The sequence below is a fragment of the Juglans microcarpa x Juglans regia genome, chromosome 1S (assembly GCF_004785595.1).
Source record: "Juglans microcarpa x Juglans regia isolate MS1-56 chromosome 1S, Jm3101_v1.0, whole genome shotgun sequence".
NCBI classification, from domain to species: domain Eukaryota; kingdom Viridiplantae; phylum Streptophyta; class Magnoliopsida; order Fagales; family Juglandaceae; genus Juglans; species Juglans microcarpa x Juglans regia.
Genome location: NC_054595.1, coordinates 13,391,433 through 13,410,552, shown reverse-complemented (window position 1 = coordinate 13,410,552; position 19,120 = coordinate 13,391,433). Strand labels below are relative to the sequence as shown.

General features: G+C 42.7%; 2 protein-coding genes across 2 annotated transcripts in view; both read right to left on the bottom strand.

The window, feature by feature from the left end:
* LOC121246187 (cell wall integrity protein scw1) overlaps positions 1–19,120 on the bottom strand; it is a 22,927-nt gene extending 3,807 nt beyond the window's left edge. Inside the window, exons 1-8 of the mRNA XM_041144238.1 lie at positions 18,807–19,120; positions 18,499–18,678; positions 18,338–18,413; positions 17,400–17,529; positions 17,102–17,213; positions 8,238–8,329; positions 8,045–8,114; positions 7,855–7,937 (exon numbers count right to left, since the gene is read on the bottom strand). Of these exons, the coding sequence (XP_041000172.1) occupies positions 7,855–7,937; positions 8,045–8,114; positions 8,238–8,329; positions 17,102–17,213; positions 17,400–17,529; positions 18,338–18,413; positions 18,499–18,678; positions 18,807–18,953 (890 nt within the window). The 5' untranslated portion in view covers positions 18,954–19,120. The remainder of the gene's footprint in view (positions 1–7,854; positions 7,938–8,044; positions 8,115–8,237; positions 8,330–17,101; positions 17,214–17,399; positions 17,530–18,337; positions 18,414–18,498; positions 18,679–18,806) is intronic.
* LOC121246188 lies at positions 4,849–6,540 on the bottom strand. Its single transcript, XM_041144239.1, has 2 exons — positions 5,091–6,540; positions 4,849–5,037 (listed from the first exon to the last, which is right to left on the bottom strand). The coding sequence occupies exon 1, from the start codon at positions 5,808–5,810 to the stop codon at positions 5,142–5,144; it is 669 nt and encodes a 222-aa protein (XP_041000173.1). The 5' UTR covers positions 5,811–6,540; the 3' UTR covers positions 4,849–5,037; positions 5,091–5,141.

The window sequence follows — 19,120 nt, the reverse complement described above, 5'->3', positions numbered from 1 at the left end:
CCAACTACACGACTAGACCGGTTCTAGATGATAACAGGAGCTCAACTAACATCTTATTCTAGGATGCTTTCATCAGAATGGGCATTAGCCCTAATAGGTTACGCCCTTCGCCATCTCCCCTGAAAGGGTTCTCAGGAGAAGCAGTCCAACCCATGGGTGCCATCACGCTGCCAATCACAGTTGGCCAAAGCGCCCACATAGTTACCACAATGATGGATTTTCTGGTGGTTAAGGCTTCGTTGTCTTACAACGCCATATTGGGGAGACCAACCCTGAACGACTTAAAGATAGTCACATCTACCTACCACTTGAAGATGAAATCTTCGACAAAAACAAGCGTCGGCGAGGTTCGTGGAGAGCAAATCCTGGCTCGAGAATGTTACGTTCAAGAGCTGAAGGCGGGGTGCCTAGCGTGTGTGTCACGGTCAGTCTAAACAAAAGGTCACCACCCCCACCCTTGGTAGAAATTGGCCAAGACAGAATTGAGAGACGAGAACAACTTGATGAAGGCCGAGGCAAATGAACCACTAGAAATGGTAGCCTCACATCTAGAACACCCAAACACCAGGACAAGGGTCAAGACGAGACTCCCACCGGAACACAGAGAGGCGTTGAAACAATTGCTAATCAAACACCAAGATGTGTTTGCCTGGAGCCACGAAGATATGCCAGGGATTGACAACGCCATCACAGAGCACATGTTGTGCGTCAACCTGGAGGCCAAAAAGGTGCGCCAAAAGAGGTGGTCATTTATTACGGAAAAGTGCACGGCCAAAGTTAAGGAGATGGACCGTCTCTTGGCAGCGGAATTTATAGAGAAACGTACTACCTAGAGTGGCTCTCCAACGTGGTACTAGTTAAAAAAACTAACAGGAAGTGGAGAATGTGTTTAGACTTCACTGACCTCAACAAAGCCTACCCCAAAGACAGTTTTTCACTACCACGAATTGATGTCATTGTAGATGCCACAGTAGAATACAAAGTTTTGAGCTTAATGGACGCGTATTTAGGGTACAATCAAATCGGAATGAATAAGGCGGACGACGAGAAAACGACATTCATCACCGACAGAGGCCTTTATTGTTACCAAGTGATGCCCTTCGGGTTGAAGAACGCTGGACCGACCTATCAAAGGCTGGTCAATCGGATGTTCAAGCATCAAATTGGAAAATCTATGGAGGTGTACATCGACGACTTACTAGTAAAGAGCAAGGAACCTGCCCAGCACCTAGCAGACCTTAGAGAATCATTCGTGGTGCTACACAAATACAAGGTGAAGTTGAACCTAGCTAAGTGCGCCTTCAGAGTCAACTCGGGAAAGTTTTTGGGCTTTATTGTCCCGGAGAGAGGTATTGAGGCGAACATCGAAAAGATCGACGCCATCTTAAATATGGCGCCGCCAAGAAGCATTAATGACGCCCAACGGCTGGCAGGTAGAGTAGCCGCATTGAATAGATTCGTATCGAGGTCTACGGACAAGTGTCTTCTTTTCTTTAAGGTCCTGCGAAAAGCACCCATTGAATGAGTACGTGGCCCACCCACCTCTATTAAAACATCCCAATCAAGGGACATTTTATATGTGTACCAATGTCTCCCCTCACGCCGTCTCGGCGGTCTTAATCAAAGAAGAAGAAGCAACACAAGCGCTGGTATACTACACAAGTTGTGCGCTAAGAGGAGCCGAGATCACGTCCCGCGGATGGAAATGATGGCATTTGCACTGGTGACAGCTGCCAGAAGGTTACGACCATATTTTCAGACCCACCCAATAAAAGTACTAACAGAGCAGCCCCTCGACAGAATACTACAGAAGCCAAACAGTTCAGGAAGATTGATTTCATATTCGATAGAGCTCAACGAGTTTGAAATCAACTATGTGCCCAGAAGTGTAGTGACGGGGCAAGCCGTAGTAGACTTTGTTGCCGAATTCACCGATTTTCTAGCGGATATTGAAATGGCGCATCATAGCCAACCCTGGGTAGTGTTTGTTGATGGATCCGCTGCCAGAAGGGAGGAGGTATAGGGATCTACATCGTTGACGAGGCAGGTCAGGAGTACTACTACATGGTCACGCTTATTCAAGACCACCAATAATGAAGCCGAGTATGAGGCCCTAATAGCATAACTCTCAAATGCGAAGACTCTAGGCGCCAGAGAGATCAAAGCCAAAGTCGACTCTCAAATAATGGTAAACCAAGTAACTGGAGTTTACGCAACAAAAGGGGAGACTGAAAAAGTACCTAAACCAGGTGCTAGAAATCCGCAACCAGCTCGCTTATTTTTTGTCTTGGGCAAGTACCAAGGGCAGATAACGCAATAGTGGATAGGCTAGCTAAAGCCACCTCTACAACAGATGACACGGACTTGCCTTGGGAAGTAGAAAGGAGGGTGATAGAGATGCCAACAATCGGAGTACAGGTGAACCACGTTGCGGAGGGGAAGGAGGCGGCAAGGAAAGTTAAAAGGAATGCAACGCGGTTTGTTAAAGTTGATGGAATCTTGTACAGGAAGGGCTTCGCCACCCCCTGCTAAGGTGCATCTCGCCCCAAGAAGCACAGATAGTCTTGGCAGAAATACATGAAAGGCTTTAGCGAGGAAAGCCCTCAAGGCGGGCTACTATTGGCCAACGCCTTAAGAGACGCCAAACAGTTTGCAAAAAGGTGCACTCAGTGCCAAGTCTATGCTCCCGTTACACACTGTCCACCTAAGAAACTGCTCTCCATTACTACCCCATGGCCATTTGCCCAATGGGGGGTTGATCTGGTCAGCCCCTACCCGCCAGGGAAGGGAGAGGTAAAGCACATAGTCGTCGCAACGGATTACTTCACTAAATGGGCGGAAGCATCGGCCCTCGCAACCATAATAGCAAAGACTATCACCAGATTTCTGTGGAAGAGCATCGTGTGTAGGTTTGAGATTCCCAATAGTATAATCTCCAACAACAGGAAGCAGTTAGACTCAGAGCATTACAAAGAATGGTGTCAAGAGTTGGGCATCCAGATAAAATATTCGTTATCAAGACACCCACAAGCCAACGGACAAGCAAAGTCAACAAACAAGTCCCTCATCGGGATCTTAAAGAAGCAGCTCGGCATCAAGAAGGGAGAATGGGCGTAAAAGCTCCTAGGAGTCCTATGTGCCTATAGGACAATCGTGAAGACCCCAACAGGCGAGATGCCATTCACCCTGGCCTTTAGAAGCGAAGCAGTCGCTCCAGTAGAAGTCAACATGCCCACATATCAGACCAGCCACTTTAACCAAGTTGAAAATAAGGCACTCGAGTAACACATCGACCTACTAGAGGAAAAGAGGGAAGAAGCGAAGATCCAGAACATCCTCAACAAAAAGAAGGTCGAGCACTACTTCAACAAGCGAGTCAAGCCCAAGTCTTTCAAAGTAGGCAACTTGGTACTGAAGGAAATGGGAATGACAACCCAAGACGAGGAGAAACTCAACCCACGTTGGGAAGGACCTTACATGGTCGTTGCCACCAACAGACCAGGTTCTTACCGTCTGAAGGACAGTCAAGGAAAGGAGTTGCCCTTGGAACGCCAAGCATCTGAAGAGGTTTTACCCTTAGATATTTTGTAAAATTTATGTTTTTGACAAGTGACAAGTCAATAAAGGCGGACGGTTGTTCGGTTCATGCATTTAATAACAGTTAGCCACCAACATCGAGTCCAAAGACTCGTGGTGCAATGAATGGGTGTGGAGGTCAATAGACCCCACGACCCCCACAGTTAGCCATCATTGTCGAGTTTAAAGACTCGCAGTGTAACGAATGGGCGTGGAGGTGAATAGACCCCGCGACCCCAACAATTAGCTACCAATGTCGAGTCCAAAGACTCACGATGCAACGAATGGGCGTGGAGGTTAATAGACCTCGCGACCCCAACACTTAGCCACCAGGGTCGAGCCAAAAGACTCGCAATGCAACGAATGGGCATAACGACTTGAAGGCCCCACGAGGGGCATTAAGTCCAAAAGACTCACATCAGAAAGGGACGCATCAACATTCAATCAATAAAGAGGCCAAACCAAGGGCCAACACTGTCAAACAAAGAAAACAAGAGTAAAGTAAACAACATCAACAATGAGGAGGTCGTTCAGTGAGGAGATGTTATTTTTGCGACGACAACGTCCCGCTAGGCTTGGAGGAAGAAGGCGAGGCAGGAAAGGTGTCAGGCATAGTGTTGCACCCCAGGGCGTCCACAAATTGGCACTTGAGGATGCAAACAAATCAACTCACCATTGGCGGAAGCCAATTGGGACTCCAACTTGTGTAGCTTCGCCTTTTGTTCTTTCACCGAGGTGTCCAAGCGCATCATGGTTCTCGTCGTCTTATCCAGCACGGCGTCAGTGTCCTCCCTGTTCTTCTTGGAGGCGGCAAACCTCAACTCCAACCTTTCATAATTCCTTTGTGCCTCGGACGCTTGAAGGTTGAACTGCCTAAGCTCCTCTCCATGTGATGCTTTCACCTCTAACAACTCAAGGGCGAGTCTCTTGCGCTCCTCAGAGGAAGACAATGCTTGAGCAAACTCCCGACAGCGTTGCTCAGCCTCCGCCTGCGACTGCTGAGAGGCGGCCATCGCCTCACTCAGGCATGATACTTGGGCCTAGCAAATGCCCATTCCAATTCTACCAGCCGTAGAGCATAACTGTCACGAGCTTGGAGGGATTGGGCCCGAAGCAATTCACTGCGAAACTCACACGACTCTTCGCGGAGAGACTCAAGGTTGGCTTCTAAGGCACGAATGTGCCCATTAGCCTGTTCCAAGTAGCACTCCACCTCAATCTTCTCGGCCAGAAATCGAGCTATCTCCTTAGCGAAAAACCCGAAGATCCACCTCTACCCACTTGCTCTGGCCGCCGTATGAGTTCCCCCCTAATGAGGAATGCACCAAAGGCAGGAAAGGGGTAGCTGGAACTTCCAACTCAGATACAAATGCAGTGTGGCCTTCACCTTGGCCCCTCCCCATGGTCACCAAAACTCGCGTCGCCAACATCCAGATCAGCTTCGTCTTCCTCTTCCCTCACCTCTTCCAAGGAGGAACCATCCCCCTCCCGGGGAGTCATGGAGTCCCCATCACCGTTGAAGGAAAAAGGAGAAGGGGAGGGAATAGAGACCCTCTCTTGATCCCTTAGTGGGGTTTCACCCCTCGAGATGATCGCAGGAAGGGGGAACTCAGCGTGGAATCTTGCCCCCCACAGGTTTCAGTAGCTGCAAGTGTGACAATCCCGGACACACCCATGGAAAAGGTGTAATAGATATCTTTAGATATCTCGCCGCCACTGAGAGTCAAAGTCGAGGAGGGAAGGGAAGGAAACTCAAAAGGTGAAGTACCTGTTGAACAGTACCTCTTAGGGGGCAAGTCGAAATCAAAGGTCGTCGCTAAGTCAACGAGGGCTTGCCCCATGAGCCCATTGAGGTCGCCAAGACCTAGCGATGTTGGTGGCGACACCCTCACAGGATAGCCTCTGGGCGTCTCACTCCCAACAGCAACAGTAGAATCAAAAACCACAACCCTTGCTAATTCCACCTTTGGCTCCACACTGGAGTCTGTAGTCTCACTCTCACCGTCTTCACTACAATTGGGGTGCTTTTGGGGAGGGTCAGCAGACTGAGAAGCACACCTCGTTGCAAGAGGCGCCACAGCCTTAAGTTTACGCCCCCAAACATGGGCCCGGTTGGGCACCACAAGGAACCTGTCAATGTTGGCAACGGTCAAAAGTTGCTTGGCCTCCCAAGCCGCCATCATTCTCTCTAGCCCAATTGAGGATGATATCAACGCAGGAGCATTCTTTGTCATTTAGCTCCAGCAAGAGACTTTTGTCATCATGGATTTTGCCTTAATTCGCACGAATGAGGAAATCTCGAAGGGGAATTTTAGAGGCGGGAAATTCCCAACCTCCACCAGACAAAGAAAAATTTTCTTTGCCATTGTTTGGCATTAGAGTGGCAGGGCTCAAACATTGCCAGGCGTTGTGAACGAACATAGAAACTACAGATGTTACCTAGCAATCCCTTCATGGAGTAAAAAGATAAGAATTCTTTGGCGGTCAAGTCTGGGTACATCTCCCCCAAAGGCTCCAAGGTCATGCACAAAACCACACACGAGCATCGTAGAACATGCCATGCGTGTGAATGAAGTTGGGTGAGGGCCAACCCTAGAAAATCCAAAACATCACGAACTGGGCGAATGAAGGGGAATCGCAAACCATACGCTAGGGCACAAATCGGTAAAGCAACAAATCCCACGTACCCTTCCTTATCGACGCATCCTCCCTCTCGGAAGGAGAGCTCCACAGAATCCAGGATGAGATAGGTGGACCTCAACTTCGTCAAGTCCCACTCTGTGAGAGTGGAACGCCAAGTGAATCCTTCAAAGAATGGAGGGGCTCGATCCTCGGAAGGCACGATGACAGATTGGAAGGAAGCCCTTGCAGGAGTCTAGGTCAAAGGTTGGTTAGGACTACGTGAGGAGCCGCGGCTAGCCATGAAAGAGAATGCGAGAAAATAACAAGAAATTGGGCCCAAGAAAATTAATTTCCTATGTGCTGGCAGAAAGAAAATTAGCGAGGTAACTGGAAATGATGTTTAGGTCCCATGGTAATAAGCCCATGGCTAGAGGACAGGTTCAGCCTATGAGCACAAGACTGGGGGACTCACAGCCCAAGGAACCCATGGAACCAATTGTGTGATGTGATAACGCCGCTAGATCAAGGTGGTTACCTCGTCCACTTATTAAGGGATAATTATTGGTTATTCATGTCCTCAACACTTTTATAAATAACACCTAAAGGTAACAGATAATGCATGATTATTACTTATATACTTATATTGAGGTTATGTCTCTCTAACTTAGGCATCGGAACTCCTCTGGACATCCAGCACCGCCCCCTCATCTGTTGCAGGTCATACGAGTAGTCGGTGGTGTGAAACACGTCATTTACAAACTCCATTTCTGTTTCTGACTAAACAAACACAGACTAAAACCCATAACATTTTAAAACCAAAAGGAGAGAAAAAAAAAAAAAAAAAAACTCAGGAAAAAATCCCAAAAATCTCTTTCATTTTAATAGCCCAAAAACGCCTACCTGTATAGAAGGACTAGTTGAGAAAGGAAGATAAGTGGTGGTAGAGTTTGAAGAGGAGTGAGGAATGGAGGAAGTAAAGGTGCGGAGTTAGGAGAAAAAGGGGTGGTGGTGAGTTCAGTAAAGCATTGATTGAGGGCTGAAATGTCCGTGGACCTTACTAAAAGTGCCCATTCCCTCTCTCTCTTATACGAGTGCCGTAATACTACACGGTGTCAGTTTGGGTAACAAGAAAAATCCTGTTATTTTTGCCACAGTACCCAAGCTGGACCCCAACTAGTGATAGGAAAGTCAATTCCTTTTGCTTGGGGGGGGGGGGGGGGGGGGGGGGGGGGGGGGGGGGGGGGGGGGGTGTTGAACGAGTAGGCTAATCAAATTTTATAACCCATATTAAGCACTTCAACAACATAAACTCTACAATATCAACTCATATGAGCTGACCACATTGACTCCAACCTCAACAAACCCACATGCATAATATAGAGTAAGATCAAGAGGCAAAAGCAATTGTTTTCACTTAGTAGTTTCTTCAATTTCTCTTTGATTAGATCAAGGCAACTACTGGATTCCTTTCTACTTCTTTCAGGGTATTTTTGGACCTTTGCAACCACAAACTTTAGCTTCTGTGTCTAATAAAAAGAATTATCTATGCACACCCTTACAGAGCTTTTTCTCAATAAAATAGATTCATAATGCAAGAAAAACGTTAAATTCATTAAGAAATAATACTTATGCAATGACAGAACGTTATAAGGATATTGTATCCGCATGCCAACTGAACCAGAACTGGGGATAACAGCACCCTGCAAACTATGGTGTACATTGGTGGCACTATTTATGTCCTGCACCAATAATGCAGAAACCAATATGATGCAACCTTCAGACGTTAGAAATATCTAACAAATTTTAAAAAATAACCTAAGTAACACATTGTATTTGAATTACTTACTTCAAACTCAATAAAGCAAACAGTGTGCCTTTCCTGTCTCAAGATCTTCATTTGCTTAAAGCCAGGTTGTCTGCATGACCAAATTTGTGGAGTAATTGAGATGATTCCAATAATCATGTTGGCATCTAAAAAGTGATTTATAAATTTTTCAACAGCTAACAGAGTTGGCAGTGATAAGTGGAACATTACATACACGCTAAAAAGGCCCCGCAGTTCTTCCTCATTTATGTTCTCTCCCAAATTACCAATGAAAAGGGTATTGCATGGAGGGTTATCTTTTACATTCTGTGGTAAAAATAAGAAAATGAAATTAGAAAGCCTAAGCCTCCGACAACACACTCAACAGAAACACCCAGGTCTGATCACAATTAAATAACAAGCACCCAAACAGACAACCCACATATAAATGTTTTTATTCCATACACATAATATTCATGGACATAGATATACAAATTACAAAGCTCCTGTAATATACTAAATTAGAATAAATATAGCTATAACCTTATGAGCATGACATTACAATTAAATGGGATCTTCATATTTTCTATTTAAAAGGCAAGTATGATATAAAAAAAAAAAAAAATGTATATTACCAGACAATGCATGTATAATAAATAGAGAAGCTATTGACAAATGCTATCATCAATGTGGATCGAACCATTTGCTATTTTCCTCGCATTATAACTCACATGAAAATGGATTCCTTTCTTCCTTCAGTTTTTCTCATCAACAATCTATTTGAAAAAGGTTTGGAACTTAAGGTAAAAAAGTTTTCTTTCACTAAATTAATTTCTTCACAAAGTCAGTGTAACTACAATAAACACACATGCTATATAGGAAATTTGGAGGGCAAAGTTGCAAGTTGCAAACTGACTTGACCCATCACTTTAAAATATCAATGACAGAAAAGTAAAAAAAGAAAGAAAAAAAGAAAGAAAGAAAGAAAGAAAGAGAAGAAAAGTAATGAACAAATGACAAATAAGGTACATTTTATAATGATTGTTGGGGAACCCACATCCTCATGTATTTCCGTTTTGCTAAATAATGAAACGGCTTTGCTACAAAAAAAAAAAAAAAAAAGCTATGTGTTGCAGCTAAAAATGAGTGGTAACATAAAAGATCTCATCTGTTAACTAAATATTTTCAAGGCTGTTTACTCTCTCTCTCTCTCACACACACACACGCACACAATAGGAAGCGTATATCTCATGTTTGTGTTCTTCCAAGCCTCTAGAAAACTTTTAAAACCCATACAACACCACCTATGAGATAAACTAGCAACTGTGGTTTGTCTACTAGCTAATAGAGAAACTACCAAGTGTTTTGCACTTTTCACCACAAATTACCAAAACCGACATATTGTACCTTCAAACTACTACTAGGAATTGACAAATAAAACTCCATCCAAATTTGACCATTAAGATGGTGAAGAGTAAGTTATGTTTGGCAAGTGGGATGAGACACAAAATTCTAATCTCATCATTACAACTTTTTCAAATTCCCACATAAAAATAATAAGCAATTCAACTTTTTCAAATCCCAATTCAATTTTTCAAATCCCAAAACAATAATAATATTAAAAAATAATATTTTAAACTTTCATCTAAAACCAAAAATTCTCATCTCACTATCCAAACGAGATGTAGTACAATCTTAGCTGATGGATCTAAATGAAGAGTAATATTTAACAATCAATGATAGTTGAGGGTGCAACATGTCGCTTTTGGTAATTGGTGGCGTTAAGTGTAAAAAACTTGATAGTTCAGTCGTATAAGTGTGCTTAACCCATATACAACAATCAGAACCATAAAAACTAATATTTTTGTTATAGGAAGAACAATAAAATTTGATAATAATAGCTAACTCTTGTATACCCCATGTACTTGGGCTACGCCTATTCTTATTAATATAATCGCGCTAAGGACCCCGGCGACCCCACAGGATTTCATGGATTGGGCTAACGACATTGTCAACGCCGAAGATACCCCTCCAAGCCTTGATCGCCCCGAGCAACACAAGTGCAGAGCGGGCCGTGAGTGGATCCAAGCAGAGCACTAGCACAAAGACCAATTGGAAGGAGACCAAAACAAAGAAGGGGAAAAACGAAAAAAGGAGAAGGACACCCACGTGAGGGCAGCGACCCGTGACCAAAGTGCTCACACATATTGCACCTACCACGAAGAGAAGGGTCATCGAACCGAAGACTCATGGCAACCTTTCTCGTGGTCAAGGCTCACTCCTCTTACAACGCCATAATTAGGCAGCCAATCTCGATGTACCACCTAAAGATGAAGTTCCCAACAAAGGAGGGCAATAGAAGTAGTGTACAGCAAGCAAGTAATGGCAAGGGAGTGCTATGTGCAAGAATTGCGGGGCAAGGACTGCGTCGAGTATTGGGCGGTATAAAAAACAAAAAAGGAAAGAACAAACATTGCTCTATTTGCTCTATACAATCAAAGGTGGGAAGCGAGGTCCGGAAAGACGTTGGGCATCAAGTCACACCCCAGAGAATCGAGAGAGTTGCGATCTTCCCTGGTAGGCACAAACCAGGCCAAGTCTAGGGTACCAGAAGCGTCGTGGGGGTTTGCCTCCAGACATCAAGTGTACCCACAGCTTCAGGCTTGGTCACGGAGACGCTTGGCTGCCGCAATTTGGGATGTTATCATGGCTAGTTTCTCACAGTCGGCAGCCTCGAGTTTCTTCACCCGCTCCTCACGGGACCTCAACTCTTCCTTGAGCTATAGATGGGACGCGAACAACTCGATGTATAGGTCCTCAACCTTCTCCTTACCTCACCAGAGTGTCGCGTTCTATACCGCCAATGCGTCTTTCTTGGATTGGAGTTCTTGAAAGCGAGTATCTAAGTCCCGATGGATATCTGCAGCTTCTACCAGCATGGCAACGTAGTCCAAACAACGCTGCTAACCCTCCCTCGCCTCTTCCTCCCAAGCGGAGTGCCCATTTATGTTCCTGACCCCTCTCTTCTGTAGCAACCCTAACAGCGGCCTTGAGGCGAGATATCTCATGCGAGATACCTCCTGCCTTAGCACCTCCCTGCCAGCACGAAGATCAGATCCCTCTTTATGAAGGCCCTTAATGATATGCCGTGCCCGTTTTTGGCCTTTATCTCCTCGTAGGCCATCTCGGCACGCTCCAATACCGCCTTGAGCCTAAACATCTTGCAGTACGCCCTCCCGCCCAAGCTGCGCAAGGCTTCAACTTCATTCTCTACCTTGGCCCGACCATCCACAACCTAGACCACCAAGAATTTGAACCCTTGTCAAGCAAAGTAAAAATAATTAGACAGCCAAAATCCATAAGCAAACAAGCGTGCTGAACGAAATGGGGAGAAGAAGCTCACTAGGGAAGGGATGCTACTAAGCTGGTCGACCATCTCCCTTATCGCCTTCACCCTAGCCCAATCGGCACCCCTTACCGAAGGACGAGACAACTAAGTGACATCCATGCTCTGTGGCGCCTACCTACCAAGAAGCTCGAGGGCGAAGGTATGGGAAGCGCCCGAAGTGCGCGTCATCACCTGGCCATGAGAAAAGACCTTCATCAGTAGAGCCTGTTGATCGGGAAACTTCATAGAAATTTGTGGCCGAGGAAGAATCCTACTTGACAAAAGGGCCAGTCGAGGACAAAGAAGCCAAGGATCCATCTTCACTCAGCAACACGAGGTTTTCGCAAGAGAGGCCCTTGGGAGCAGAGGGCTCGAGGCGTGGGTTATCATCGCCACCGTCCCGAATAGTCCCCTTTGGTCGATAAGAAGCACCCACTAGAGCCGATGTAGCCTCCTTGTTGCTAGCTCCTGAAGTGGGACAAGTATGCCCAGACACCTCCAGGCGCTCGGCGACGACAGCCACCCTAGGGGCACACAAATCCAAATGCCACAGGGCCCCAAGGAATGCAGCCTCCAGCTCTTCGTCGTCCTAGTCAAGGCTGGCGCCCCCCCCCCCCCCCCGGGGATCGACTAACGGGGTAGCAGTAACGTCCTAGAAAAATGGCAAGGTAGGCTTCACCTCTGCGGGAGAAGATCTAGACTGCCTCGAATCGCCAGCAGGCTCCTCCAACTTAGGAGAGACTATCTCGTCCTCCAAACAATACCTCTTTGCCGCCCTCCCTGATAGGCCCTCCCCGACTAGCCCTTTGGTGGCAACTTCACCCCACGCAACATCAGACACTCCTTCAGGAAGTCATGACCCAGCACGTGAGACCAGTCAGGCGCAATAAGAAACTAGGTGATGTTCTCCTTGATCAAGACATCGGGACTGGTCTCATGACAAGAAATCAGGTGATCTTGATCAAGAAGACGCCATTCCTGACCTCTCCTTCATGCTCCCAAAACCAGGAGTACATCAGTTGAATGCAAACCCATCGAGCTCAAATAGGTCGAATATGTCCTTATCAATGGGGAACTCCCCAATAAGATCAGACAGGGAACTCCTGGGCAATGACTTCCCCGAGCAGGAACTATTCCTCTCCCAATACAAAGAAAAACTTGTTCAACCACAGCTTGGCGTTGGAATGACGAGCCTCAAGTTGGGCGAGTCGAAATATAGTGCAGGAGCGGAAGCTGCAGATGTTCCCATCCAACACCGGTCCGTGTGGGTGAACAAGAACTCCTAAGCAGTCAAATCAAAGCATTTGTCTTCGATAGACTCCAGGACCATACGCCATGCCACATAGCATGGCATCAAGATTCTCTACGCATTGGGGTGCACCTGAGCCAAGGCCATGCCCAAGAAGTCCAGGACGTCGCAGACCAAGCGGCAAAGAGGGAGCCTCACGCCCTACGAAAACATGCCGAAGTATAGGGCCACCTCCTTGACGTTGCTCTCAAGGTCAACGGCCCCACTACTTGATGCTGGAACCTCCAAGGCCACAGAGTCTGGGATTCTGTAAGAACCACGGAGGTGATGGGAGAAGGGTTGGGCCCGCCCCCCCCCCCCCCCCCCCCCCCCCCCCCCCCAAAAAAAAAAAAAAATTGAAGCCCATGATCAATGGTCTGGCAAACCACGGAGGTGACGGGAGAAGGGTCCAAACAGGCTCAGGGAGGGGGAGAAGCAACCAATGGTTTCCCCCAAACACAGCTCATTAATGAGGAAAAGAACAGCCGGGATCATGTCCCCTGCAGGATCAATCACATTAAATGCTACTTCGAGTAGCCAGCCCCAAGGTCGAGCCCCTGTTGTTGACAAAAGGGACTGCCAGTTCTAGTGAAAATGCTCAACCTTGGAGGTCGATATTACTTCAGGCCTCTGTTTGCAAGGGCTGTATCAGGAAGGTCTTGCAAGGCGAGGCCATTGGTGAGACTAATGTCTTTTCCAGCCATTCAAGTTTCGTCGGAAACTAGTAGAGGTTCTCGAGGGAGTGATGTGATGGAGGCAAGCGGTGAGTTAGAACATAGTGTCATGCATGCAAACTCTTTCCTCATTCACATGCTAAGACGAGCGGTGTTGAAGTCACCGAGGGAGGCATGTCAGGTTGGGAAAACAAAGTTGTTGTAGGTGATGAAGAAAGAGCTTGACGAAATTAAAGAGAAGATCAACATTCTTCTCCTGGGGATTGATATGGAGATGGGCTTGGTTGTGGGTTTGGGTCATAAGTCACGGGCTCGTACGCAAGAAGTTGGTTGAGGCACAATTAGCAATGAGGGGAAGATTGAGTCTTTGGGCTGCCTCACCAGGCCCAGGCCTAGCAAGATGGAGAAACAAAAAAAATTGGGCCAAGCCAGGCAATGTAGTGGGTCAAGAATGTATCCAGGTCATATAGGCAGGCTTCTAGTTTGACCTCGAACAGTCTTTGTTCTGTGTCGATAGTTGCTCCTTCGGCACCGAGGCTTACATAGATGTTTTAGAAGAGTAAGAAGTGAATGAAAATTTTAGCATGGGAGAAATCAATTCCTACTATGAGTAGGAATGCCATTTTGCTACTAACCCTATTTGAGGGATAAATGTAGCGATGAGTACAGACTTAGTCGGAGTCGGATTCTCCTAAATCCGACTCCGACTCCGACCTTGTCGAGCGGAGTCGGATTTGGACTTTTAGCTTTGAGCTTTTTTTTTTAGTTTCATATTTAGCCCATTTAAAAAAAAAAATAGTGGGATTTCAAATTTTAATTTTTCCAAAATATTGAAAAACTAAAACTAAATCATTCATTGTTAATTTACTTATCTACTAATATCTAACTTATTTCTATACTAGACTTATACTATAGTGTCTAATTACATGTTATCATACTATAGTATTACATATTATTTTTAGTGTCTACTTGTATTCTTTTTTATAAGTAAGAAACTTTATTGTCTAATTGCATGTTATTATACTATAGTATTACATGTTATCATATTATACTAGTGTCTAACTTATTTATAACTTATTTATAACTTATTTCTATACTAGACTTATTTCTAGTATCTAATTACATGTTATTACTAGTAAATTAGTATTATATGTTATTAACTTTATAGTTATTTATATAGTAGTGTCTAATTTATTTCTATACAAGACTTATACTATAATGTCTAATTACATCTTACTATACTAATGTCTTAACATATTTCTAACTTATATACTAGACTTTCTAGTGCCTAATTACATGTCATTATACTTTAGTAAATTAGTATGTGTTATTAATTTATTATAGCAGACTTATTTAGATACCAATGTCTAACTTATGTCTATACTTAATTATGTATGGTAATAATAATATGATGTTTATATATACTAAACTATCATTAGTCTATTTATATTAGGAAAATGCTAGTATGACTCCTAAATGTGCACACTCATATATTTTAATTTTTTTTTCTTTTTTAGTTTTTTCTTAATAGCTAAGGAATTGATTATTAATGAATTTGTATTTTTTTTTTTCTTAATGGTTAAGGATGTTTAAAAAATGCTTAAAAAAAAAAAAAAGAAAAAAACCCATTTGCACTAGTGTGCATATTTGGGGTGCACATTTGGTGTGCACCCTAGTATTGTCCTTTATATTATATTATAAGTGCATTATTTTTTAGCTCATACTAGTATATTATTGAATTTAACTATGTAACTTCTAGTTATATAAAAATATAACTATACTAGTATATATAATTTTTTTGTTTTTGATAAGTACTAGTATATATAATAAATATACAGATAAATACATATTTTTATAACATATATACAATATTAAAGTCGGATTTAGAGTCAGAAGCAAAGTCAGAGTTGGAGCATAAAGTCGGAGTTGGATCGAATCAGAATCGGAGTTGGTCCAGCGACACCTCCAATTTCGACTGAAAAATTAAAAGAATATAAGGCACTAATGGGGGATTAAACTCCAGAAATTATACCCCAAATTTGGGGCCAGAAGTCCCTAAACATCACCAAGAACCCAAGGGTAGATTTGCTGGAAATTCCAACATGTGCCCTTTGCATCATAAATCAATGACTAATCTTTTAGAGACCTATCAATTGTAGAATGGTTGGAAGTGAGTGTTGCAAGGCTTAGCACATTAGGATGCATGAAAACAAGTCAAATACATACTACACTAGAAGCAAGTTAACCTACAAGGTATGATGTGATCATCCATAAACGAGATTTATTCTCTCTTAAAATACAAGTGTCAGATAAAGAAAAATAGATCTATTTCTACTTACAAAAGCATGAATAAAAGATACAAAGACATTAGCATGAGTAAAGTACTTTTATAGCGATGGTTATAAATGTGCTTCCTAGGTTGCAATAGAAGTGTCGATATTGTGCAAGCTAGAAAATGAGATAAGCAGCATAATCATGCCTTTAATAGGTATTGTAAAATGTTATATTTTCGAAAACTATTAAGTTACAGCATTGATATTGACCATTCACGTAAGCCCCTTTTTTATGCACCTATGGAATGATACATTCTTCAAGTAAAGTTTTGCAAATGATTTGAAGTGATGCATGTGCTATTGGTAATACTAATATGGTAAAGACTGTGAATATTATGATATGCAAGTTATGAGATTTATGATTATGCTTATGCTTATGTTATGAATGTTTTAGCTTATGATATGAAAACTATAGCATATGTTTATATTTTGGTCATATGTTGATGCTTGGTACCAATGCAAAGCTATGGGTGTGTGGACAAGCCACATTGAATACCTTTGAGAAGGTGTGGTCAACCTAGGATAATTACATCCAATAGGATAGCAAAAACCCTTATGGCCAACAGACATAGGATCCGCACAACCTTGCACACAAGGGTTAACACGTGCTGGCTATTATGGAAGTAGATGATATGTGCGCGAACATTTTACTCTCTCTAAGGATGTTTTCAAAAATAGACCTAACTTTTTACTATAAGATGTGTACTATTTACTAAATATTTGACTCAGTTTCGCTTTCATGTTTTAAATGTACCAAGTGAAGAGGATGAGGATGAGCAAGTGGGCTAGAACTATTCAATGAGTCTAACTTATCAAAAAACTATTCAACGAGTCTATGACTTAGGCTGCGTTTAGATGTTGAACTGAGTTGAGTTGAGTTGAGATAATAAAATATTGTTAAAATATTATTTTTTAATATTATTATTATTTTGAGATTTGAAAAAGTTGAATTATGTATTATATTTTATGTTGGGATTTGAAAAAGTTGTAATGATAAGTTGAGATGAGTTTACTTACCAAACGAAGCCTTAGTCAAGTCCTAAAAAGTACATCAGAATTGAAGATACAAGTCATAGTGACTATTGAAACAAGATAAAAAGTGAATCAGAATTAAAGATACAAGTCATAGATCACTCTTGGTAGAATAGGAGAATTTTTTTTTTATAAGTAAAAATTTTATTCATCATAATAGTAATAGGCGAAGCCCATGTACACATGAAGTATACGAATAGGAGAATTTGTTCAGTAACAACTCATCAACATTGCACAAAATGATTGTATAATTAAGATATGAAAGGCAAGTTGAGACAGGTGGTCCATTAGAAGAGTATATGCACAATAATAAGGTAAAGAATACTTCAAAATAAACTGCTCAAATTGAGATGCAACAACAGAAACCTGCCACATAGCTATTACCTGAACAGGTACATAATTGTTAGGTGCTGGCACGGGAGAGGGAGCAGGCATTGGTACTGGAGGAACTGGGTAGCCTCCATATGGATCATATGGAGGAGGTGGCGCCATAAACCTAGGCCACAGGAGCAAAGCCAAAATGAGACTGAGTAATAAAAAAAAACTTGATATGTAGCTACTTATCAAAAATTAATAAAAAGATGAAATAATGCTTACAATTACGTCTTTCTTAATACTTCTAATCCTTTTCATATCTAATATTGAGGAGATCATTAACAGCAATAGATATTTATTTCCTTACCCATGTGGTCCCCAAATGTGTGCTGGAGGAGGATGAAAGGGAGATGGACTGGTATAACCAGTGTGTGTATAGTCACCACCAGTTCGCAAGCGTTTACTCTGATCATAGGTGCTTGAATCCGCTACTATTCCTGCATATAAGTTGAGATTAGTGAGTTGCAACACAGTACATCAAAATAGCCAAACCATTAAGGTATAGACAGGCACAATCTTTCCAAGATGTATACGATATACATTCCACACAAAAGTTATACTAATTCTTTTTTTTCATTTATACTTTGTTTCAACAGAACTGGACATACTAGTGATTCAATCAAAACTCCCACCCAGACTGTACAAAAACAAGGTCATGTCCCCAAAAATGGTTAGGACCAAGGCTGAAAATTTATTTATCTCACCTAATCAGCAACAACCTGTAGAATACTGCACAGGTACTTGGGAGAGAGAGGGAGAGAGAGAGAGAGAGAGAGTGAGTGTTACAGAATGGTCTCAAGGGATAAGCAAATATAGAATCTCTTGAGGGATTTGACATCTCAGATAATATATTAATTTCTATTACCAGAAAAAGGTTATTGGAAATTTGCAATATTACCAGAGATGATTTGACAACCAAAATGATAATAGTTGAACATCGGCACGATACATTAAGGGTAGGTTTGAATAGTGAGTTGAGATGAGATAGGATAAAAATTGAATAAAATATTATTAAAATATTATTTTTTTAATATTATTATTATTTTAAGATTTGAAAAAGTTGGATTGTTTATTCTATTTTGTGTAGAAATTTAAGAAAATTGTAATGATTAGATGAGATGAGATTAGATTAAATGTTTTTTTTATCCAAACCTAGCATAAAGCAATATTTCGAACATCTCTCTTATTTCATCCCTCCAAACACAAAATAAAAAAGCAGAAAAAGGTAATAAAACGCAATCCTACCTCTTTTGATAAAAAGATTTTTCTTGGCCATCTCGGTGTGCAACACGGACTTCGACTCCACATCAAACACCATTTCCTGAACCGACAAAGATAAAAACATTTAATTGAAATCTGAAAAGGAAAAAAGGAGCTAGAAATCAGGATAAAACAATTAAAGAAACCTGAAGGGCATCTTTGGCGGCAACAGCAAGCTGAGCAGTAGAGAAGAGAGCGAAACCCATGGGCTTCTCGCCTTTGAAGTTCACTTGTGAAGCCTCGTATCCAGGCAGCCATCTCAGTAGATTCAGTAGCTCTCTCTCTTTCACATCCTCTGGAAGACCCGTGATGAATATTGTACGCACCTATTATCCCAAAACCACAAAATAATAAAATGAATAAATCTTAGATCTGTATATATTTAGTTACATATACCAGAAAAGACCTATTCCCATTATTTAACGGAGCAAAAGCTTTTGGAGAGAGAGAGAACCTCATCAGAGGCGGAGCGGGCGGGGTTGTCTATGACGATAGGGGGAGGAAGAGGAACGGTGGCGGCGACAGAAGGGGGTGGAGCAGGAGGGGCAGTGGCAGCTGGTGCCCACTGCTGGAGGTATGGGTGGATGCCAGTTCCTGCCATCAGGTGATTACTTTGCGAACTAACAACGAAGCAGATGAGATATCGAAAACCCTAGTTCGGCTTGAGACTCTTTTAGAGTTCTTGAACGAAATGGAACAGAGAAAAAAAATGGAAAATAGGGGAAAAGAAAAGCAAGGTGAAATGCAACGAAATGAATGGATAGTCGA

Coding starts and splice junctions, on each gene's coding strand:
- LOC121246188 (XM_041144239.1), bottom strand. CDS start 5,810: ATGACAAAGAATGCTCCTGCGTTGATATCATCCTCAATTGGGCTAGAG.